The following is a 24,008-nucleotide window of genomic DNA, read 5'->3' as shown; positions in this document are numbered from 1 at the left end:
TCACTTGTTCTTTCATGCCCTGCCAGCCTCTCTTTTCCTTTCCCACCAAGCGCTTGCCAAACCCTCGGTGAACCAGAGGTCTTGGTGAGATTGTGCTAGCCGATTCCTCATTATATTGAAAGGCTTTAAACTCTGAGCGACAGACAAAATTTTCAAGAGATTTCCAGACAAAGCCAACATTTCTCAACTGTCTGGACAACACTACCAACATTGGAGTCCAAAAGCCAGAGACCACTAATGAAATGCTTCTAATTTGCATTTTTTTTTTACATTTAATACAGTTTATTTATTAGAAATTGCATTGTCAGGATAACAGTTTGAGTTAAATTGAGTTGATTAGTGGCCCATTTTTTTTTATTCATTCATTTATTAGTAGTATTATTCATTCATTTATTAGTATTTTTTAACATAGAAGTCTAAAATGGAGATTAGTTAGTATGTTTTAGTTTAAGTGTTGGTGTAGTTGTATAGCAGCTGTTTATAAATCCTTTGCGCAGTGATTTACAGGATTACTACTTCCTAAAAGTCCATTTATTACTGTCTCCTGTGTGCATCCCTCCCACCTGTTTAAAAACAGAGTAATTATGTGGTTGCCCTATCTACCTACTCCCTTACTGGCACTTTTTGCTGTGGTAATTGTGTAAATTTTGCATGCATCTGTGGTGACTGGCCGAGGCTGGAGCTGGCACGGACATTGCCCCTACTGATTCCAGCTGTCAGCAGTGTCTATTAACAATGATGAATCACTCCCCCACTTCTCAATCCAATCATAGAGACCACAGCAGGCCTTAGATCTGGTCACCTCTGACGAAATGATTTTTGGACAGAGTGGGGCGGCACGCCAGAGCACCCGGTCAACACTTTGTGTTAGATTACGCTATTAGCCTGCAGGCTTCTGAGCTTTACATCTTCCAGCCTGCCCTTGTAACTGTGGTATGTTACTCAAATGGCAAAGCAAGACACACAACCACCACAACATGTAGAGCTCTCTGTTTTTAGCAGCTCTTTGTATTCATACTGGCATGCAAAGACAAGCAGAGTAACTTCATATGTTGTCATATCAGAATTATGATTAAACTGGGTCTCTTAGAGTCTGACCTATAACCTATGACAGATAGGTCTGGCTCAGTTATGCTCAAATCAATAGCAACCTTGTCATATCAGAATTATGATTAAACTGGGTCTCTTAGAGTCTGATCTATAACCTATGACAGATAGGTCTGGCTCAGTTATGCTCAAATCAATAGCAACCTATCAAAATTTAATCTATTATTATTTTTTTTTTTATTCTCTCGCCGTTTCAGTGTTGGTGTAGTTACTGCATGTTGTCTTTGTAAGACAGTAGACATTTATGTCATTGCACCCATATACACACATCAATGCTGTTAGTGTTAACTAAACACACTAAAAATAAAAATAATTTTAAAATGTTAATTGAAATTAAAGTGCAATAAAATGTAAATAATATTTAAAAAATATATAATTATTATAATTATTGTTTTATTTATTAATGTATTATAAAAACGTGGGAAAAAACATGAAAAACATACTAAAAAAAATAATGCTTTGGCAACTAACGGAAATAAAATAAGTTTAAACTGAAGTACTAAAATTACTAAACCTAAAGCTGAAATAAAAATAATTTAAAGAGAAAAAACTAATAAAAATGACAAAAAGTACATGATTACTTGTAAATGATTACAAGATCAAATAAAACTTATTCTAATATTAATAATAGAATAGAAATAATTCTAAACTAACACTGACAAACACGTACAGACATGCACAAACATATTTAACTTAAAATAACATTAGAAGAAAAACAATTTACAATTAAGTGAAATTAGTTTTTCATGCTGTTATCAGTGAGAGTGTTTGATTTCCCTATGCTGTGCCTCAGAGGAGAGCAAAACAATAGCATGAATAAATGATGAAAGTGAACAGGGGCTGCCATAACACTAAAAACTTCAACAAACTGCAAATCTGCAAAAACCTTTTCACTGCCAGAGTCTTTGGTAGCACAGCTGAATATGCTGCCACAGCTATTACAGTTGCTAAAACACAGACATATGCAGTATGTGCAGTATATGCAGTATCACATATTGGTGATGTACAACTTTTGAAAGTCTAAAATAAACAAAGAAACCATTTCATTGCCAAAAATACTACATTGAATTGCATAGGCAGAGTTGTTCCATCAGCATTCTGCATCATAGATAGTAGATGCTATCATCTTTTTCATCTCTCTTTTCATCGGTGTGGCCCTGCAGGTTAGAAGTCAAGGTCAGTGGGTATCAATCACTATTCTTAGCTTTCCACTTTTCTCTCACCATCTCCCTCACCGTCAGGAGAATGTTTGACCTCCAGAAAGCAGAAAGACAGATGGTGGACTGGATGTGATGGGGTTATGTGATGAGCTCTATGCCACATAAAATCTAGTTGACATCATGCTGTACAGTCAGTCTGTTAACATTTCCCTCAAGAGCTCCTCAGTCCTCCATCAAAGCCCTAAATGTTCTCTGCACGTCTCTACACTTCATCAATGGCATGTAGCCAATAACAAGCTCAGTGTTGACAGGGGTGAGCTGATCTCTTAAAGGGGAACGGTGTTAATCGAGATCAATGGCTTTCTATTAATTTTGTTACCCAGATCGTACACTGGACATCATCTTGTGACCCAAAATAATAAAAAATAATTTATTGTATAAAGTGTGTCACAAAATATGTAACAAAATGTCCTTTAAAAATTGCATTGTATAGTAATATTACCATGTGGTACAAAAAAAAAGACAAGCTATTTCTAAACACATTTCTAAACAAATTAATATTTTCTAATTGATGTAGATTCATTTCTAAACTGCAAAAAAACAATTAATCAAAAATAAAAAGATTTTTAAAAAAGAATATTAGTACACAAGTTTTAGTACAAATTACAGCTGTAAGAGTATAATCTTAAGAGCAAAATCTTAAAATACAAATCTTAAAAAAAAACCTGTTTTTTTCACTGATGCCATTTGAGATTTTGTCAGACTTGTATGGAACTGCTTTGCATTTCACTTGAGTTTTAGCATGTCCTATGCTGTACTGCAACTGTATACCTGAGCATTACCAACAGACAGATACTCCTCTGATCCATCTAAACGGAAGAGCTAAGGCGACAAGAAAAAGAGAGAAACAAAAAAATCGATGGTTTATTGTACTCACAGCTTCAAGTTTCTATTTTAACATGGCTCGCTATTGATTAGCTTTCATAGCTGAAGTCTCCCTGAGCAGAAGCTCGCTCCAGGAGGATAGAAGAGAGTTTAGCAGAACAAAACCCACAAAATAGAGCTAGAGATAAATGTCTAATAGAGCTGGGAAATGATAGCCTGATGCTTCCTTGGCCTGCTTGATCCGCACTAACAGTCCCTGCTTAAACACGGTCAGCGTACAGTTGCCAACATGAAAGGCATATTGCGTGATGGACTTTCCCAGAACAGCACCGTGGTGCACAGAGCTTTTATAGCGGGGAATGGAGGCTGACTTCGAAGGGTGAATCGTTTAAGGAGAGCTTGCCAAGTGCTGTGCTCCCACTCCCGCTAAAATGAAAGGAGTTCCGGTGCTTTGTGTCAAAAGAGGCATCAAACACCTGTGCAACGGAGAGCAATGCTGGGTCGGCAGTGTGTGGAAACGGCAGAACTGTGCAGAAGTGCCATGTCTTTGTAGACATTAAATACTTGCTAATTAAAAACCCACGCTACATAATACTTGTACTATAATCTTACATAAATTATGTTCATGTTCTGCTGTCATGGTGAGTTTATGGTGACCAGCGTACTCTGTGAAACAGTGTGTTCTCGGTCTGGAACTGATTAACCCTAGCGCTGCTTCGGCACTAGCTATGTGTTGACAGCTTCACAGCGTCATGTCAGTATAGGGATTTTCTGAAGTGTTGCACGGCAAGTCTGGAAGGTCATACCACTCACACTGCCTAAAGTTGACAACAAAGGGAAAGGGAATGCTAGAACCTTCTGCTAACCACAAAACATCACAATTGCAAAGAAAACATACTAAATGTTGATAAACAGAAAGACAGATAGATAGATGGGTGATACACAGATGGAAAGATAGATAGATTTCATTTTGAGTGCTAGATGACTTTCATATCTCCACAATGGCAGCCACACAGTTGTTGCAACAAAAAGCACTCCAGAGAGGCCACAAAACAACAAATTTATACAGCGTCTCATCCTTATTCATAGCCATGCTTTCTGAAATTGTTTGATGTCCTGTTCTTTTTCTCATGGCTACCCCATCATTTAGGCAATTTCAGCCCAGCCAACTCAAGCAGCATAGCAGACTGGCTATTACACTTTGTGTCACATTCTCCCCCCGGCCCCATTTATTTCACAGGGCCACTGAATGCTAAATGACAATTGGCTTATATTGCCAAGGACTTTATCAACAAACTCCCAATTTTACACCATGCATCCCCATGACAATAATGGCTTTTGTTTTCAAACTTGTGCATTTTTATTTCCCCTCGCAACAAGATTAAATTACTACTGCCGAGGCCAAGTTCAGATATTCTGCAACAGAACATGGTAGAAACAGATACTGCTGAGATACAAAAAGAAAGTGTTTCAGCATAGGAGAGTAAAGGGTGCTCAGAGTGTTCAGGCGCTTAGTTTCTTTCGGTTTTCCTCCTGCATAAAGCCTAATGATGTGGAGGTAATACAAAGTCAACTCAGATCAGAGGACAAGAGAGTGCCAAATAAGTGTGAATAAACTAGCTGTGAAACGTGGTGCTTTCCTCACTCCTTTAAGCGTACTATCTCCTACTTACTAATTCCCTCTATTTACAACCTTTCCTTGCAGTTTTAGTGAGAAATCCTAATTATGGTGTTCCTTTTCCAAGCGTTTGTATAATCACACCTAAAACCTTCTACTGCTATTGAAAAGTTGCATTTTGAAAGCCAGTGTTCTGGTGTCCCCTCCAGAATTCTTAAAGGGATAGTTCACCCAAAAGAAAATTCTGTCATCATTTAGGCTACTCAGCCTTGTTGTTCCAAACCTGTATGATTTTATTTCTGTAGAACATAAAAGAAAATATTTTGAAGAATGTTGTTAACCAACCCAGTTCCCAATAAATTCCATTTTATTTTTTGTCCGTACAATGCAAATCAATGGGAACCGAAACTGTTTGGCTACCAAATTTTTTTAACATGTTCTTTGTGTTCCACATACAGATTTGGAACAACATCAGAGTGAGTAAATGATGACAGAATTGTCATTTTTGGGTGGACTATCCCTTTAAATATTCTAACCGGCAAAACTTGGAAAACGAAAAATGTAAAAACACCCGAAAACTTCATTCAGGCCAGGTGAACGGGATCTCAGTCAACTTCCCATCTAAACAGTTTACATTTCCCTGTCCTCACCTATTTGTTGACATTTCAGGCCATTTCGAAGCAAGACATCTGCATTTATGAGCAGAGGGAGACACACCTGCAAACCCAATCCATCTGTAGCAGCTCTACTATAGAAACTAGAAACTTTGACCCCTGCGTCACCCCGTCTTTGGATTTGTTTTATTGGCATTGAGGCATATGAGAGCACTTCAGGCAAATAAGGGGCAATAGTCCCAAGAGAGAGGAAGCCCTGCAGCATTCAATAAGCCATTTAATCGAGTGGAGAACAGCCATCAAAACAGGTAAAACCCAGCAGGATACTCAGCAGGAAAACAGGGGGAGAGGTAGTTTTCATGAGGACTCAGTATGTTTCTCACAGGCAACACACAACTGTGCTCAACACCGCAATAGAGCACAGCTGTGTTTTATAAAGGGAGACCATAACATTAACATAACATTTTGTGTCTGGCTATTTTAGCTTTTATTTTTAAATATGCTGTCAGTGATGTCATGAACAATATAGAATTTTACTTCTTTAAAGTGTGGGATTTCAAAAACAAATGGCTGCAAATGCAATGATGGTAAAAATTGCAGACATGTTCCATTTCTGAGATTTATAGCTGTAAAAATGATTATCTAAGGTGACATAAATTAATTATGTAACACTCAGCTAACAAATTCAAACTCACTCCTTCTAAACTACAGTATCAATGTAAAATATTAAATATTATATAGGGTAATAGGTATTGAAATTTATATTCAAAGGTCCTCTAAGTTCATTTACTGGCCAGACAAATTAAAGATGCAGCCCAAAATTATCATAAGCATAACTATATTGCTGAGACATTTAGACTCGCTTATTGTTACCATATCTCCACCACATTAAAACAAACACATAATGTAACTAAATCAGCCCAAACAAATTAAACATGTAAATTAAATTAAAACAAAAGTTCATCTTTAATCTTCTAACTGTTAAGAAGGAACTGATAATAACTCTGTGACCTACTACTCCCAGACACCAAGACTGTAGTCTGCTTTGTCTCAGTGTCTGTGTCATAAATCCCCATGTAGGTGGGGAACTGATTCTCCGCTTGGCCTGTTCTTAGCCGTGGAACTCAGCCGTCAATCAACGTAAAAAGCTTTCCACCAGGGAATAAGGAGCACCCTCAGATTTAGAGCACTCTTCCGTAACTTTCTGCACTCACAGCCACAGAAAGAGAGAGCGGGAGGGAAAAGTAGCTAGGTACATGTTATTTTAATTACTGTGGTGTTTACCACCTTATTCCGGTTCCCTAAGGGAAGCTCTACCCAGGCTTTGTGGTTCTTCGCTTTCATTATTTTGATTGACATGACTTACCAGTGACATTGCATTTGGAAGGTTTAAGTTTCTTCTCAAGTTTAAGTTTTTTTTTTTTTTTACTACAAATCTGTAACAGCTGGGAGTCCGTCGTTAACACACTTTCACACAGTAACCATTATCTATAAGTAAATGTTACCAAAATATTAATTTATTATTTAAACATTATTTAGTAATAAAATATTTATTAGTACATATTTATTCATATAAAAAAATTATTATACATATTTTTTATTTGATATTTTTCAAAAATCAGTCATAAATAATGCATTTCAAGAAGCATTTAAAAATATTTTAATGCAAGTTGTTAATCAAATTAAGTGTTCTTCTTCTTCCTTTACCCTCTCTGTCTAATGTTAAGAAAATCAGTTGGTGCAGAAAATGAAAACTTTCAATCTGACTTCGTCTGGCGCTGTTAAACCTTTGCTGTCACCATCTGTTGTGCACACCTTTGACAACGCATCACCGCTCTTTTTTTATTAGGGCCCTCTCCATGCTGAAGTAGGGAACAACATTGCCACCTAGAGGATGATCCAAGCCAGCATCCAGCATCTCAGGCCAGATTCACACAACCCCTGCAACCCTTACAAACATTTTGCCTCAGTATCCCGAGCCACATTTAAAAAGTAACTTCATTGCAGCCCCTCCCCCAAATAAAACATTCAAATGCTATACTGTCACATCAGCAACACCTCGCATCGGCTGCATACCCGGACCAAACTATTGCATTGCCCCAAGAGTTGGCTGAAGTGTACGGCATTTATAATGGTTCACTGAGCACTAACCATGAACATTCAGAACTATATCTCCCCATGCAAGATCCAGAGGATCAGAGACCAGAAGATAGCATGCATCCACAAGGGCATATAGAGGAAAAAGAGGGAGGAAAACAAGTAGGACATGGGAGAAAATACCATTCCCACTGGTTAAACTACACCAAATCTAAGTCTTTTTCCACATAGCAATAAAACCAACAGGCTTTATTTGATCCACTTGTTGTTAAAACAAATTAAGCGGATTAAAAAAGCACATCCTACCTGAATAGATGGGAGCAAGTCGAAATATATCAGAAAGCCGGCTGTTCACAGGCTCATATGGAGAATCCTCAAGTAAATCATTCCCTGTAATATTAACAAATAACATGTGACTAAATACCAATAATTAAATTCTACATCAATTATAAAATCTTAAGTGCATCATAAATGTCATTATTAAATGTGAGGGTCAAACTATAAAGCTGTAAACTCTACTTTATGTTAGTTGGCATTTGGGTCATTGATTCATGAGATGGATTTACATTTCTGGAGCCAGTTTCTGGTTGATTAGCTATACTGGTCAGTTGAGCCCCCCTCCAGCACACATACATATACACTAACATAAAGCATCAGATGACCTCACACTCCATAAACTTTAATGGACACACTTCAGAGAGGAGTTTGAAGACTTTACAGTGACCCTATCTGATAACAGAACCCAGAAAAGCAACTTCCTTGGCTTAGTATTATTGGTTGCTAAGTATTAAAAATAAACAATGTCAGAAAAAAATATCATTATAACTTTATACAGCAATTTGAAGCTAAATATTGTCACAGCTTCATATGTTTACAGTGCACTATAGAAGAAGGCAAGTCCGCGCACCCTGTAAATGCTGATAGATCCCCCAGTAGATGCGCAGGCAGTTCTTTTCTTTCTTCATGCCTCTTTTACAGCGGCAGTTATACAAAGGGCTCTGCTTTAAAGCGTCCAGTGCAAGCCGGCATTCATCCTTCGCCTCCACTCCAGTCACCATACTGAAGTTGCTCTCCCTCCCCGCCACGCACTGCCTCATAGTTCGATACTTTGTGCTGCATCCCGGCTCCTTCAAACACAGCTCGTTCGCCTTCACACAGTCCAGCCGGTTTGAACTAGTAAAGTAAGACTCCTCGGCAGATAACAGCACATCTATGGAGGACGACAATAGAAATAATCATATCACGGACAGGATCGAGTTTTATTGAAATGCCTCAACAACTAGGCTACTCGAGACTGTTACAAAAGACTTTTTTTTGTACATGAAACATTTCTCGAGTTGATATTGTTCAAGATTATAAGGATTTAATAAACTTAAGGTGCTTTAGAGATTAAAACATTAACACAAGATTTGAGCAGACTTAAGTGGAAAGTAAAACAGCTGATCCTCAAAAGCTAAAATTTGCCCTAGTTTTGAGACAATTGTAACATAGGCTAGAATATATTTATATATTGGACAGAATCAAAAAGACTACAATATGAGAAACTCTTTTTCTTATGGTCTTGTGATTACATCTGAGTTTTAATCTTAAATACAATGCTGCGTGTCTGTGTACTAATCAATTGCTATATCATTTAGGCTACCAATCAATCACTGAATATGTAAAATCGCATTCAAACTCACCCCACAGCGGTAAAACGATGTAAATCGCGGCGAAAATCATTGCGCTTTTTATCCGTGGGTAAGTTCGTTCAAACACGCAATTTATTGTTTTGACGATGAAAAGAACAATCCTTTCTCATTCAGGTCCATTGAAACATCGTTAGTCACAATGTACATCCAGAGTAGGCTATATAAGAAAAAAACGTTCCGTAACCTAGTCCAAAACTGTCACTAACCGATATGGAATGGTTTATTGGATTAAGACTCATAGACAACGTTACAAAAAGAAAATGAGTCGCGAGGCAGCAGAATAAAACTCCAGCTCTCAAGATATGCTCGTGCGACTGAGCGCGCGACAGCACTGTGGCATTCAGTTGCGCTGTAACCCAAACCAAAAACCACACGCGACTCAGTGCACGCTCAGCGCTTCTGCGTGCAGCACGGCAACAGGACAAAGACATCCAGTTTTGCCACTCCAAAACTTATCGTGTTTACTGCTCTCTGTTATTGTGTAACTATATATGGGGGTTATGCAAGTTGCTTGCTTTCTATTTCTCGTCAGTTGGTGATTGTGTTTAAGAAATGGCACTGCTGACGCTGAAAGCGCATTTGTTTGCCTGGCCTGTAGATGGTGGTTGGGCAGTCTGGTCTGAATGGTATTATATGAGTAGATTAGTCTGGTATGACACTGGTACGTTGCTAACCAGTCAAATCAAGTAGGGTAAATAATTTACACGTATTGTTCCGCGTAGGCCTATCAAAGTCTAAATATCCAGATGCGTGTACATACTTATTAAATAAAATACTACGAAACTACGAAGACATAGGCGATATCATCCAAATATAGTTTTGTTTCATGCATGATGATCACATATAGGTGACATCATCATGAAGACCGTCCCTTGGCGGTAGTAATTTATCAAACATGCAAAGACATATTCTCATTAAATAAAAATAGGCTAAATTGCCTATACAAATAACGAATGCAGATTTATTTAAGAACGTTATAATAGGCTACTTATTTGGCCATGAAACATTTAAAATGACTTTTTTTTCTTTAACGTAATGACAATATTTGAATAGTTACTATGCTATGTCTTTCATTCTCAAAGTTTTGGTGCGATCTCGTTCACAGTAGTTTTGCTTATTGAAAGACTGGTGGAGGTCGCCATCTGTTGGTACGTATGTGCATCTTACTAATGAAATGACTAGACCAGTGGTTCTCTTCTCTCCAGAAAAGGTAGTTGATTTAGTACCTTTTAATAGACACAAATCAGGGTCATTAGCTATAGCTAGCCTAACTAAAAAGAAAAACACATTTATTTGTTAACTCAACTGTAATAGTTATTAATAATAACTAATGTAATAGTTAATGCAAAAAAAACAATGTATAAAAAAATAAGAATTTGTCATTGTGGAAATTGTAAAACACTACTACTCTGCTCTAGCCAAAAGCTGAACATGAGTGACTGTCTCTGAAGAGTGAAAAAGCACACAGATTTTATATATTTTAGATCCAACAATTGATAAGGGGAAAACGGAAAGTTTGTTTGCCAAGTTTAAACACTGAATTGAAAAATTGTTTGGGTTATCAGAGGTGAGTGTAAAGTTCCTGATTTTTCTCCAAATTCAGAAATATGACATGTTGAGTCCTGTTCACAGTGACAGTGTTCCTACTAAAACATAGCCTAAGTGTTAACAGATTTAGTTTTAATTATTATTTAAATATAATTTGTTAAAAAAAAAAGATTTTTAGGACATTACTTTCCAGCTGAGAACCACTGGAATATCCTTGTGTTGAGGGCACAGGCTGGTGGATTACATTCTACTTATTCTGTCCTATTAATTCTTTTTACAATTTAATGGCTTTATAGTTAACTATGGTTAAACATAAATCCATATCTCCTTACCAATGAGATGAACTTTTACATGAGAAAGAAAAATCGAAAACTTTTGATATTTATCCTTATGTCCATAGTTAATTAAGGATCAATTACTCTGACCAAATCTATTGACAACTGTTCAATCAAGAGTCATGCTTCTCGTCTGGTTTAAATGCATTTCTCAATTAACCTGAGTTCATTTCATTCTAATAACCGTAAGTGGAGAACTGGGTTTCTACAGGCCATTGGTGACAAGCAGGGTTCAAGATCATTTGAAATATTCCCCTCACCTCATCGCTCTTTCTCTCTCGCTCTCTTAATGGGAATTATCTGAATTGTAATAACTAAATCGATTTAGGCCTGGCTCCAGCACTAAGATTTAAGGTGGGCCGGACAGTTGGGGTGGTGGGTGTTGGATGGTTTCTTGGATGGGCCAAGGCCTGATTTGCACTGTATCATACAATAAATGAAACTGTTTTGATTTAAGAGTTTGATTGTTGAAGAAAAAGTCTGAAAAACATGAAACTCATTTTGCAAATGAATGTCAAAATGATATAGTCACCGTCATATAAACTAGAACACTTTAATGTGCTGCATGGCACCAAATCAAGACCATTCTTTCCAGCAGTGTTTGGGAAACTGGAGAAATTAAAGAATGACGTGACAAATGCTGGACCAAATGGCACCAAATTAAAGTTATTGATTACTGACTGTGCTTACAAACGCCAAACAATATGGAAACTGACAGTTTAAATGGCACTTCAAAGTAGGCTGGTGATGAACTGAGCTATCTCATGGGCTTACACATTTCTCACAGGTGGTGTGTCTAGGTACACCTCTGCCAGTGGATCATCGGTGGGTAGGCTACTGCAAGGCTATTTATCAGACAGCCACTGCCTGGAAGTTAATGCCATTGTCAGTATCCACTCTACATGCTCTCAATGGGGTAACGCCAGTGCAACTTCTGAAGAATTTGATCTGAAATAATAATGAGAATAAAGTCACCTGACTCCAGGTACCAAGAACAGATTCCTCTTCTTTTGCCATCTTTACACTGCTAAGGAGGCAGATAAACTGCATCTGATGTGGTATATATACAATGAAACAGTCCATTTAAACATTAAGTTGCACACGTAAGTTACAATTAAATAATATTATGCTTGAAATATAAAATTATAAATAAAGAAAAACATAAGTAGATATAGCTATAGTATAGATACATATACTAGTTCTGGTCTACCAAGAAGTTAATCGTAGATTAGGCAAAGTTTGTTTATTTGCGTTAATCAACATGAATTAAAGTGTATAGTGCGGACTGGAGGAGAAAATCGTTGTTGCTGCGCATGCGTTTACGCTCAGTAAACAGGTACTGCGCATGCGCATCGCGTGAGTAGCGTAGCCCTCTCATCTACTACGTTTATTTTGAAACGCTTTCCCCGCGAAACACCAATTACAAACTAACCTTTCCTCCTCATTATTATTGTTATAATAATAAAAATGAGTCTAGACACTCTTTTTGAGCAAATTTTATTGACAGAGCAGCAGGTGTCAGAAAATATCAAGCAGCTTCATGAAGGTAACAGCAGATTAGTTAACGGTTAATTTGAGATGAGCTTGCGAGTGTTTTTAAACGTGAAGAAACACCAATATAATTATTTCACATTAAATATTTCAATATTTCTTAAGTTTGTACAAAATTAAGCTTGTAGCGTTAGAAAATGTTCGTTATTTTGCTCATTCAGTTAAAGCTGCCATCAAGAGTGTACAGGACAAAATAAACTCCTCACGTGAAAAACTGGAGGAAGCACATCGTGAGCTGGATGAGAAGGTATGGTCGGTTACTCGGTGTTTAAAAAGGGACGCATAATGACAGATTAGAAAAGATTAATTTCCCTTTTCATTTTTCTTAAGTGTTCTGTGAATGTATAGGCCTACCTCAGATAGAAATATTGCCACACAGCAAAGGATGTGCACTGTCACTCATCTTAAAGTTTATCTGTGCAGAAAGCTGATATGCAGTATTAATATCCTTTGGCGCTGTGAAAAGGCATTCTGTTTAATGATTAAAACACTTCATCTAATGGACAGGATACATTAAAATGGAGTGGATCAATTCAAAGCGGCACTGCAAAATCAATCTAGTTTCTTTCAGATTACATTAGTATTATTGTTGAAAACCTTTAAAAATACAATTAACCTTGCAAACATATGGTATACAGTTTGTTTGCTACCAATGTCAGACATAGTCAATGAGCAATTGAATCATTTGATTAAAGAGGTCATTACATGAATACTGAGGTCAATACAGAGACTGACTATAGGATTCTGAAAGCAGATGTGTCCTATTCACATAAACTGATAATCATGCAGTGAAGATACATATTTGTATAAAATGTATGTTTTGCATTTTCACAATTCATCCATTATGCATTGTGGCAAGTTTAAAACATTTAGTACAGACTCCTTGAATGACCTCAGTGATCCACCTGAGATAGTGAATGTCACAAAAGACGTGTCTAATTTTCTGCGTAATATGTTTGGTAAGACCAACGTGTCCAGTGTAATTATGAGACGTAATTTGCGTGCATTCTTTGAAGCCAGGTAGAGAATAATTACCTGAAGGATCATTGATGTCTTTCACACTTGACTGAGCTGGTAAAAGGAGAGAAGCAGAGACTTGAATTCCAAAAGGCACTGCTATGCCAATTACAGAATGACCTACAAACAAAATGACATAAGCTTACCTTAACCAACAGCACTGAAGCCACTGATCGGACAGATGAGCAACATGCTGTGCTGCCGCAATGTCTTTGGGCAGCCAGTTAGAAAACGTCACTGCTGTGAATGCAAAGTTTATTTTGTGGGACGCTTCATTTGGGGACCATCTGACACAAGACACTGATCAAATTCATGATTAATTTGTGATCATAGGCTCAGCTCCTGGCTGAAACCAAACTGCAGTTTGTATTGATGACAAAGCAACAAGATCAGCTGGTAAGGCAGAAAGAGGAACTCCTTGGAATGCAGAGAGATCTCAAAGAAAACCTGGTACATACAACCTTCCACATTGGAGTTATACTCCTTCTTTTTGGAAAGACCATTGTCTCTTAATTACACACTCCATTAAAACACAACAAAGTTAAGTCTGAAACAATATTATTATAATTATGAAAATAGTCACCATCATGTGGACTGATAAAGAAAGTTTTCAGACCTAGCATTATCCATCATCCACTACAATGCACACGCGGAAGTGTTAAAATAATGCTTTTGTACTATTTGTAATCTGCATAATAGCCTTTCCATTATTTTAAAATTCAGGACAGACTGAAAAGAGAATCCTGTGAAGAAAGAGAGAAATTCTTGAAGGACATGATAACTTTCAACAGTGAATACAACCTAATCAGCAACAGAAATGCTGTTTTTCACACCCAAACCCTATCTAAAATCCAGAGCTTGGAGCTGGAAGCTGAAACTCTACACAAAGGTGAACGTTTTTTTTATTATTGTTTTTAAAAATCAGACAAAAGTATTTAATGCACTGCACATCAATGTATTACAAACAAACTACTGTACATAAGACAGATCTGATCTAAATGAATCCAGTAGTTGCGAGGAATGGATAGTTTACAGTCACTGCTGAATAAGATAATACAGGCTTACACATAAGTTTTAATATCAGGCAATTATCCATCATTATGTATAGTACTGTTCAAAAATGTATGGTTGGTAAGTTTTTTAAGTCTCAGCACGTCAAGACTTTTTTTTTTTGTATCAAAAGGTACAGTAAAACAGTAATACTGCAAAAAAAAAAAATTTCATTTTAGGAACCGTTTACGTGATGTAAAACTGAATTTTCAGCAGCCATTACTCCAGTTTTCAGTGTCACATTAGAAATCATTATAATATGCTGAATTGGTGCTAAAGAAACAGTGTTGGAATGTTGAAAACAGTTTTGCTGCTTAATATTTCTTTGAAAATTGCAATGCATTTTTCTTTCAGAATTCTTTGATTAATAAAAAGTTCAAAAGAACAGTATACTTTTGAAATATAAATTCTTTGTAACATTGTTTTTACTTTCACTTTCAATCTCATTGCTGAATAAAGTCAATGTTTAAGAAAAATTTAACTAAATATTTTAAAGTATTTTTGACTCCGCTATGGAAGCTATCATAATGTAAATCATTCACCCATAAGATTTAGCAAACTATCTGAGCCAAGATTAACAAGCACTGATTGACTACCTAGCCTTTGTTGACATGCTGAAATGTGCCATTCAGCTTGCAGAAAATGCATGGTTGTTTCTCAGGTTTAGATAAAAACATATCCGAAGGTATAAAGATGGTATGACAAGGTGAAAACAAAGCTTTGTATTCAGAAGGCATCCACAAAGTTATCATTGAAGTGGTGCTTGTTCTTCAAAGGACTGTTTGTTGTAGCTCTAACCACCTGCCAGCAGGTTACTTAAGAACTAAATATTTTAAAGTATTTTTGACTCCGCTATGGAAGCTATCATAATGTAAATCATTCACCCATAAGATTTAGCAAACTATCTGAGCCAAGATTAACAAGCACTGATTGACTACCTAGCCTTTGTTGACATGCTGAAATGTGCCATTCAGCTTGCAGAAAATGCATGGTTGTTTCTCAGGTTTAGATAAAAACATATCCGAAGGTATAAAGATGGTATGACAAGGTGAAAACAAAGCTTTGTATTCAGAAGGCATCCACAAAGTTATCATTGAAGTGGTGCTTGTTCTTCAAAGGACTGTTTGTTGTAGCTCTAACCACCTGCCAGCAGGTTACTTAAGTTGTCACCTTTGCTGTTCCTCAGAGATGGACTTGCTGAAGCAAAAGAACACTTTGCTAAGCTCCATGGAGGCAGAGAAGAGATCACTAGAAGCTGAGCTCCAGGATATACAATCACAGCTTACAGGTAAAACAAGGCTCTGCTCACTTCCTCTGAACTTCCTCTAACAAAGTTTAGAAATATCAGTGTGTCAAAATAGGCCTCTCATCCCTTTATTTTTCTGATCGTCTGCAGATACAGAGAGAGATCTGAAGGAAGCAGTGGCTCTGACAGACAGTTTGAAGACAGAGAGGCTCATGGTCCGTCAGAAACCCTTGACAGACAGCACCTGTATTAGGCAAGAAAGTTCTCACCTATCGTAATTTTAGTGTGATAGCATGATCCATGAGGAGCGTGAGTAAAGATTGCTGAATTTCCCTTCATCCATCTCTCCATCTTCCTCCTCCTGTCACTTCACCATGTGTAAATAATGCAGCATTAGGTCCATTCTATTAATTAGGTCTTTGATATGTTGCTTACTATGTCCGGTCCAAAGCTGGTAAACACAACTCCTTCAGATCAACGCCCCACTAGGAAGTGATGATGGAAAGGGGATCGATAGCTAGCCTTTCTCAGGAAGAAAGTTCCTCCACTGGGGTGCGTAAATCATGCGTGGGGGTAGTGTGTGGAGCGTAGCACAAATCTTCCTCATTAATAGGACTGTATAAGCTCACAGGATGTGCTGAGGATGAGGCTTTTGGGACAGCGCTGCTAAGCTCAGGATGTGTTCATTCCTCTCCTATGTAGTCATGAATCACACTTAAACACATGCCCCCATCGTGCATAGGGCAGTTTTTCCCCTCTATTGATCATCTGCCATTGAACACATGTCAGTTAAAATTAACAGTGTCTATGTAAGTGGAAGTTATGAGAGAGACTCGGCATCCCAAACTTTACTACATGGCAAGGTTTTAGTGATCTATTTTGCTAATGTGAAGATGTTTCTAGTTTTAAATGTTTTATGACTCTGAATAAGATTTTCTTATTAAGTCAATAAGTTGATTTCCAGTAGTATTTTGTGAGCTTATTCACATTCCTTATTTGCAGGTCATACCAAATAGATAAAAAAAAATTTTGTTGTAGTTGTTTTGTAGGGCTGGGTAAAAAATATAGATATCTCGATAATTATCGATTCTCATTTTTACGGAACGATATCGATTCTTAAATCCCAAGAATCGATTAGTCTAGCCTGTTTTCAGTTAATGGACTGAACGTTGAAGGGCACTTCCCATCCAATATATCGCAATAAGCATTGTGCTTGGGTGTTTTTAATATGAAACAAAGTCTCAGGTTTCAAATTCTGTCTATTGTATTGCAGTATTCAAACAACAAATGCCGTTTTGGCGCTGTTTAATGTGGAGTGACAGATCACTGTAGTGCCTCAGTTCAACAGACGCGGCAGCGCAAGACGCATGTGAACTGATCATCTCCTCCACATTAAAGGGGTCATATGATGCGATCCCTGAATATGAATTGTTGTATGAATCATATCTATCTATCTATCTATCTATCTATCTATAAACAACCAGTATTTAGACTGATGTTACCTTGCAAAATTATTTCTAACAAATACATATTAAGTAGCTTTCAGAAAGTACACATATTACAGTAATAGTAAAATACAGTAAATAAATAAAATCTTCTTTCTCTATTCTTTTAGTTATCTTAATAATATGAAGTGTAAACTTGAATGATTTGAACCAGATACATTTTTTTTGGGGTGATTTGAAAAGATATGATGTTGAAAAGAGATCATGTGTCATTTTAAGCTTGTATCATTTTGCTTTGAGCTTCATGATTGGTTAACCATTACCAGTTCTCCTGCATGTGCCTGTGTGTGCCATTCAGACTCAAGAAAGAGCTGGAGTTATATAAAGAAGAAGAGCTTGAGCTTCTGCGAGAGACCCTCAGCTCTGAGATTCACTCCCTGAAACTGGTAACTATGTTTTTTCAAACACAATGAAATGAAAAATGGTCTTTTTCATTGACACTACTACTACTACAATCTACGTATACCCAAAGCTAAGGCACTGAGGAAGTATTTTAAACAGTTTAGTTTGAAAAATAGATGAACGCTGCTATTGAGCTTTCTAGGCACATGCTAATAGAAATGTGTTTTGTATCATACACACAACGAAGTAAACTTTTTTCTTTGCAGAAGTTATCACAGAAGGGCATATTTTGTTGAGAGTGCTTCAGTGAGACTTCAGCGTGTGCTTCAAAAACCCTCTGTGTTTTGTAGGCTTATATTACTGTCACTTATGTTTTGCCTTTAAATTATTTAATTTAGTTGGTCACAGACTTCATGTACAGTTTAAACAACATTGTAACAACTATAGTTTAGATATTGCTTATTTGTACTGTTAAAAAGTTTAACTAAACTAGCTCTTTCTAGAGTAGAAATGTTCTTGTTATTAACACAGAATCAGTGTTATATGCACTGATTCTGTGTTATGCATTCACGTTGCAGTTTTATCTAAAATGCTGATAACACTGGCATCTAGTGGTTCTGTTGCAACAATACATCCCAAAGAGAACATTTGAATTAGCTTTTATCTATGCTTGCAAATAAATTGCGTTCATGTCATTTCCAAAAATAGGCAGCTGCTTTGTTATTAAATATGTCATTAAACATTTTGGACACAAATGGAAATGGACTATTTTGGCTGTCTAAAGAAAATCACACATGATTTCTCAGCATGAAATGTTGCACATCCAGCAATCATGTTTAAAATGAACAGGGGCAGATTCATTGACCTCAGGCTATGATTGGTAAGATTGGATGACTGGTGTACATCTGCCATTAAGCTGATCTGTCTGATTCTTGTCTCCTCCTTAGCCTCCAATGGGAAGATTATTCCAGCCACGGAAATTAAATCCTTTGAAGCCCTCTTAGTAATAGGCTGCTTTATTTTCCTATTGTCTGAACATATTTAATTGTATACTGTAAAATCGCTTAGAGAAACATGACTAATGTCTAAAGATTTTGAAAATCTCCCCCCAGCAATTAGAACTGCTAATACTTAGAATAAAAAAAAATAAAGAGGCCTAAATAAATAAACAATTCTTTGTAAATGATGCTGCCTGTGCTAGTTTGCCCTTTATGCTTTACCCTTGTCATCTACTAGGCTAGGGTATTTCTGTACTGGGCCTTGTCATTATGAAGATTCATTAGTTGTTACATAATGTACTGTAATTCCTTAAGTGTGACATTTTATTAACATTTTTGCACTTATATGACTCAAGTCCAAAAACTTTAGTAAAATGAACTTTGCACAGAATATCCACTATGTCAGTTCTGAACAATTTTTAGATCTCCTTAATTCTTGTTTTAGCCACAGAGAAGGCTGGAAGACTCTACTGATTGTGTAATGCCTGCCATAACCAACTCTGATTGAAAGATTTTTGTGATGTTCCCCATTAGTTGTTCATTGCTCTTTATTTTCTGACAGTCCTGGCCCTCAGGGAAGTAGGCAGAAGGGGCTCCTGACACTGCAATGCGGGACTCTGCAGAGAGAAGTTAATGGGAGATGTAATAACACCTCATTCAGAACACCTTAGCATGCAGTACTATAGTATTCAGGATTTACATTAGAGAATGGTACCAGTAAACCTAAGAGATTTCTCCATAATATAGTCAAATTTAAACAAACGGGCATGTGTAATGTTTTCAGAACTTACTGTCGCATATAGCCAGCCTGTTGCCACCAAAGAACTGTGTTGTCCACTTGTCTTGTGTGGCAGAACTGCATTCCTCAAACAGCCTTGATCTTCTTATAAAACTGAAATCATAACCCTGTTTGCATGGAAAGATTAAATACAGAAGAATAAATGTTTTGTTTTTAGGATAGTGGTGTGTACCCTATAGGACTGGCATGGATTCTGTTGTTAAGCTTGTTGTCGATATCTTGGGTTGTCCACTGGGAGGTGCTGATGAATCAGTGGGTTCTGTCTGTTGAAGTCTGTTAAAGTGGAACTTGCACACTTGCAAAGTACAACCTGTCACAGTAGCCACACTTGCAGTCTTTGCGCTTCATTGGACTTTGAGCTTTGTAACTTTGCAGATCTTTTTTATGCTCAAACAGCAACAGTACAGACTAACTAAAGTTGAAAAAGTGAAAAAGCATAATAGGACCCCTTTAAGTATGTCATTTGCTTCAAGTGTTCAAGTGAACACGTTTGTAGAACGTTTTGATTAGGTTTATTTATACATTTTGATTTTCACTACTTTTCGCATTAAACAAACTTCAAATAAAGTGTCTATTCAGTAGTCCATATAAAAGTGAAAAAAGCATTTGCAAACATTTTACAAAAGTGCACATACTCTTTGCAGGTTCTTAAATTAAGATACATTTACAAGAGACGCAAAATGAAATAAAAAGATAAGTCTTGTTTTCTGAGAAATTTATCAAAATGACTTTGTGATTATAACAAGAACAAATTTCTGCCAATGTAAGTCAGAAAAATTTTATTCATTAAAAGGGAAAATTATATTATATCAGATATTTATTCTTAATCATAAATATTTTTGTTCAGCTTTATACGACTTCTTCATTTTCAATCTCCAGTAAATGTATTTAAAGATCTTTAGATATTTGTTTTAGAAAACAAGACAAAAGTACGGAGGAAGATCTTTTTTTTTTTTTTGCAGTGCATGCAAAATTGAATGTCATGACTTTATGAATTTAAGAATTTCTGCTTTGATTTAAGACCTTTTCAATACCCGCAGAAACCCTAAACTCAGAAATGTAATTTATAGTATAATTGAAAAAAAACATAGCAAAAATAAAATGTGTTATTATAGCAATGAGAATAATGTACAATATACCGCATTGCACATAGGTTTACAGTAGGCCTTGTTCTTCACAGATACACACAGCAGGCCTCCATCCTCTGGCACATCTGGAGCTGGACAGTTTGCTGGCAGTAACCTTCGTAACTCTGTGAAGAGAGGATGTGTTCAATACTTTATAGACATAAATTTTAGCTGTTTAACTTGCTGTCTTTCAATATTTAAAAGCAATTGCATATGGTACACATCTGATACCTGGGTGCCGTGCTATGTTTGCAACTGAAAATGTCTTATGAGATGATATTGCACTATATTGAAGTCTTGGAAAAACAGCCTATATGCTGTTGTGTAAAACATTAAGTATATGCTAGTGAGTAAAACATGGTAGGATAATCTCATAGTATGTTGTTTAGAACCTTTTTCGGAGGGGGTTATTGAATTACCTTCATTTTGTTGCTTCTGGATGATATCAGTCAGTGTTTGTAGTTGGTTAAAAATGTTTGCGTTTTGGTATGCTGTCCATGTAATAGATATTGTTTCAAAACAATTTTTCATAGCCTAAATAAAGAGAGTTTAATATAAAAATCTAATTTTATTTTTATACGTACCTGCAATAGTCAACCATGATTTTATTAAAATAACATTTTGTATGTAAATAGATAGTTTGAGTCTGCATTGTAGCTGTAGATAATTCTATACCTGAAGCTGTTTGTCAATCTGCTCATAAGTAAATTCAGAGGAAGAACAGGAAGAATTATTATTTCCATGAGCTGTAGTCGATAGAAATGCTGTAGAAAATCACAAAGACATCTCCAGTAAAAATCTTTATAGAGATATAATAATCAAATCATTCAAGATTTAGCATGCATGATGTGAAGTAATCTAAACAATGCTTACCAAAGAGCAAGCAAAGCTGCTTCCATGTTCTGCTCATTGTTGTAAATTTCATGTTGTTAGTTCTTTTGCAAAAGACTCTGTGCTATGCTTACCTCTGAATCGTTCTTTTTGGGAAAATGTATTGCATCATAGGTTAATGTGCACTCATCTTGTTGACCAAATTACAACACACCTGCTGTGAAAATGCAGAATTTCTAATGTTTTGAAAGAGTCTGTTTATTCATATCATTAATTTTATTTTCTGTCATGTTCCCAAAAAAAAAGACAATCAGAAATGGACAACGTGCCAAATGTTTTCACTGCTCAAACAGAACAGACTAATTGCCAGAACACAACTAGTCTGGTATGCTTCATAACTCTTTTGTTGTGTTTTTCAACTTCTGTTAAGTTGTGTTTTGCACCCCTGCATCTCTGTAGGATATTTACTCACTCACTGTTGGTCAGAGTGGTTCTGGACTTTGGACTAAGTGGTTCTTAGCTTTATCCTAACATAGACTTTGGCACCTTGCTGCCCCCGTCGTTCAACTAGGTTGCCTTGACAGTAACCAACTGTGCCAATATTTATACCATTCACTTCAAGGGATAGTTCACCCAAACTGACATCATTTACTCACCCACAAGTTGTTCCAAACCTGTATAATTTTTCTTCTGCTAAACACAAAAGAAGATATTTTAAAGAATGTGGGTAACCAAACAGTTGTTAGTCCCCATTGACTTCCATGTCATGGAAAAGAAAATACTATTTAAAGGGGTCATATGATGCGATTTCAAGTTTTCCTTTCTCTTTGGAGTGTTACAAGCTGATTGTGCATAGATAAGATCCCTGAAGTTGCAAAGACTAAAGTCTCAAAACCAAAGAGATATTCTTTATCAAAGTTAAGACTCTGCCACGCCCCCCTAAAACGGCTCATTCTAACACGCCCCCACATATCTACCACACTATATGGAAATATTTGCATAATGCCACCCAAATGTTCACGCAAAGAAAGAAAGCGTGGTTTCAGTAACCGCAGTTAGAGTTCACTGAAATGTCTGAAAGCGTTACATTCGCCTTACTGTGCATGTATAAAATCTCACTGAGATGATTGAGACGGAACAGACATAATAAATTTCACGCAATTCTTCTGGCAGGATCAATTCATTTACGGAAATATTCACCATTTACTGACACGCCCACGCCGCGCTCACTCAGAACTGATCTAAAACGCAACTGCCCTCGTGTTTTGCCGCAGGACTGCAATCAAGTGAGTAAATTTCCTGTCGTCTTTTTAGGTCTATAATATGAAGAGCGTGCAAAGTAAATATCTTTGGCAACAGTGTGAAAGTGAATCGCCCATAACTGCAAAATTAGCCTTACCGGTATAAACATGTCTATTGGTACAATGCAGTGTTGCCAGACGTACGATAATTGTCGTATTTGTACGATCATTTTTGGTGATGGAAAAATGACGCTTGGGGAAGCACCGAGGCTTTCCCCCCAACTGTATCGTAAAAAAGGTTCATTACTCGAAGCTTTTCGAGATGGTGCACACTAACGACATCTTGTGGTCAAAAGGTGGAAAAAGCTGCCTTTGCGTCCCAGACGACCCAACCATTTTTTGGGCGGTTTCAGATAATAAATTAGTTTGTGATATGAAAACCTTTATAAAGCAAGAAAATATTTAGTCTATATAAATAAGTCTTCATGTCAGTCTTCGTATTACACAATATGAATACATGAGTCTGTGAATAAATTTGATGCAAATATTTATTTGAGATTTATTATTTTCAAAGTGAGTGACACCTGGAACTGCGCAAGTGGTTCACGTTATTTGAATCAGAATACAAAGCAGTCACGTGGTTGTGTGCGAAAACGAAGCTTCGAATGTCATCGAGTGAAAAAAAAAAATCCCATAATGTACGATAATTTAATGACGATTCAAATGATGGTAGTCGTAGTCATAGGGCTTCTATATTCATACACGAAATCGGCTCATTACAGACACTCTCCCCCCTGTCGCAGCAGTGTCTGCTCCCGCAGGAGCCTTATCTGTACTTCCCCACTGCCGCAGCAGTGTCTGCTCCCGCAGGAGCCTTATCTGTATTTGCCCACTGCCGCAGCAGTGACTGCTCCCGCAGGAGCCTTATCTGCATTTCCCTACTGCCTTTTGGGGGGTCGTAAATGCACGTATCTGGCTGCTGTCCTGTTTTAAATTGCTTTTTGGGGGAGCGCTTTTGGGCCGGGCTGGACACCGAGCTCGGACCCCTCTCCCCGGACAGGGTGGGGTGCCCCGGGCTCGGGAGTCTTGCCAGGCTCGGAGCCCTCTCCTTGGACAGCACGCCAAATACGCATAACCTTTATTTAATTATAAGAAAGTGTGACCTCCTGAAGTGATGTTTATAAACACATTTCGGGAGGAGCACGCACAGATAATTAACACGGCCAGTTCATCATTAGTGATTACA

At 37.0% G+C, this 24,008-nt stretch overlaps 3 protein-coding genes across 4 annotated transcripts in view; 1 reads left to right on the top strand and 2 right to left on the bottom strand.

Moving 5' to 3' along the window:
* The window catches only part of gfra1a (gdnf family receptor alpha 1a), a 69,527-nt gene extending 59,985 nt beyond the window's left edge, over positions 1 to 9,542 (bottom strand). Inside the window, exons 1-3 of the mRNA XM_016516405.1 lie at positions 9,164 to 9,542; positions 8,389 to 8,691; positions 7,788 to 7,871 (exon numbers count right to left, since the gene is read on the bottom strand). Coding sequence (XP_016371891.1) covers positions 7,788 to 7,871; positions 8,389 to 8,691; positions 9,164 to 9,203 — 427 coding nt within the window. The 5' untranslated portion in view covers positions 9,204 to 9,542. The remainder of the gene's footprint in view (positions 1 to 7,787; positions 7,872 to 8,388; positions 8,692 to 9,163) is intronic.
* A 2,836-nt stretch (positions 9,543 to 12,378) lies between these two features.
* LOC107711422 (coiled-coil domain-containing protein 172) lies at positions 12,379 to 18,825 on the top strand. 2 transcript variants are annotated; one of them, XM_016516411.1, is made up of 8 exons: positions 12,379 to 12,601; positions 12,768 to 12,853; positions 13,957 to 14,073; positions 14,347 to 14,512; positions 15,860 to 15,961; positions 16,070 to 16,172; positions 17,723 to 17,810; positions 18,714 to 18,825. In XM_016516411.1, the coding sequence occupies exons 1-8, from the start codon at positions 12,523 to 12,525 to the stop codon at positions 18,768 to 18,770; spliced, it is 798 nt and encodes a 265-aa protein (XP_016371897.1). In that variant the 5' UTR covers positions 12,379 to 12,522; the 3' UTR covers positions 18,771 to 18,825. The 2 variants fall into 2 exon arrangements, with proteins under 2 accessions (XP_016371897.1, XP_016371899.1); XM_016516413.1 differs by lacking the exon at positions 18,714 to 18,825 and adding an exon at positions 18,033 to 18,705.
* Positions 18,826 to 19,072: 247 nt separating this feature from the next.
* On the bottom strand, positions 19,073 to 21,668 carry LOC107711424 (uncharacterized). The gene is made up of 6 exons (XM_016516415.1): positions 21,564 to 21,668; positions 21,366 to 21,454; positions 21,110 to 21,224; positions 20,703 to 20,815; positions 19,556 to 19,670; positions 19,073 to 19,381 (listed from the first exon to the last, which is right to left on the bottom strand). The coding sequence occupies exons 1-6, from the start codon at positions 21,613 to 21,615 to the stop codon at positions 19,206 to 19,208; spliced, it is 660 nt and encodes a 219-aa protein (XP_016371901.1). The 5' UTR covers positions 21,616 to 21,668; the 3' UTR covers positions 19,073 to 19,205.
* Positions 21,669 to 24,008: the final 2,340 nt, after the last annotated feature.

The sequence above is a fragment of the Sinocyclocheilus rhinocerous genome, unplaced genomic scaffold (genome assembly GCF_001515625.1).
Source record: "Sinocyclocheilus rhinocerous isolate Xijiao unplaced genomic scaffold, SAMN03320098_v1.1 scaffold1829, whole genome shotgun sequence".
Taxonomy (NCBI): domain Eukaryota; kingdom Metazoa; phylum Chordata; class Actinopteri; order Cypriniformes; family Cyprinidae; genus Sinocyclocheilus; species Sinocyclocheilus rhinocerous.
The sequence above is the reverse complement of the archived record's forward strand: the minus strand, read 5'-3'. Positions and strand labels throughout refer to the sequence as shown.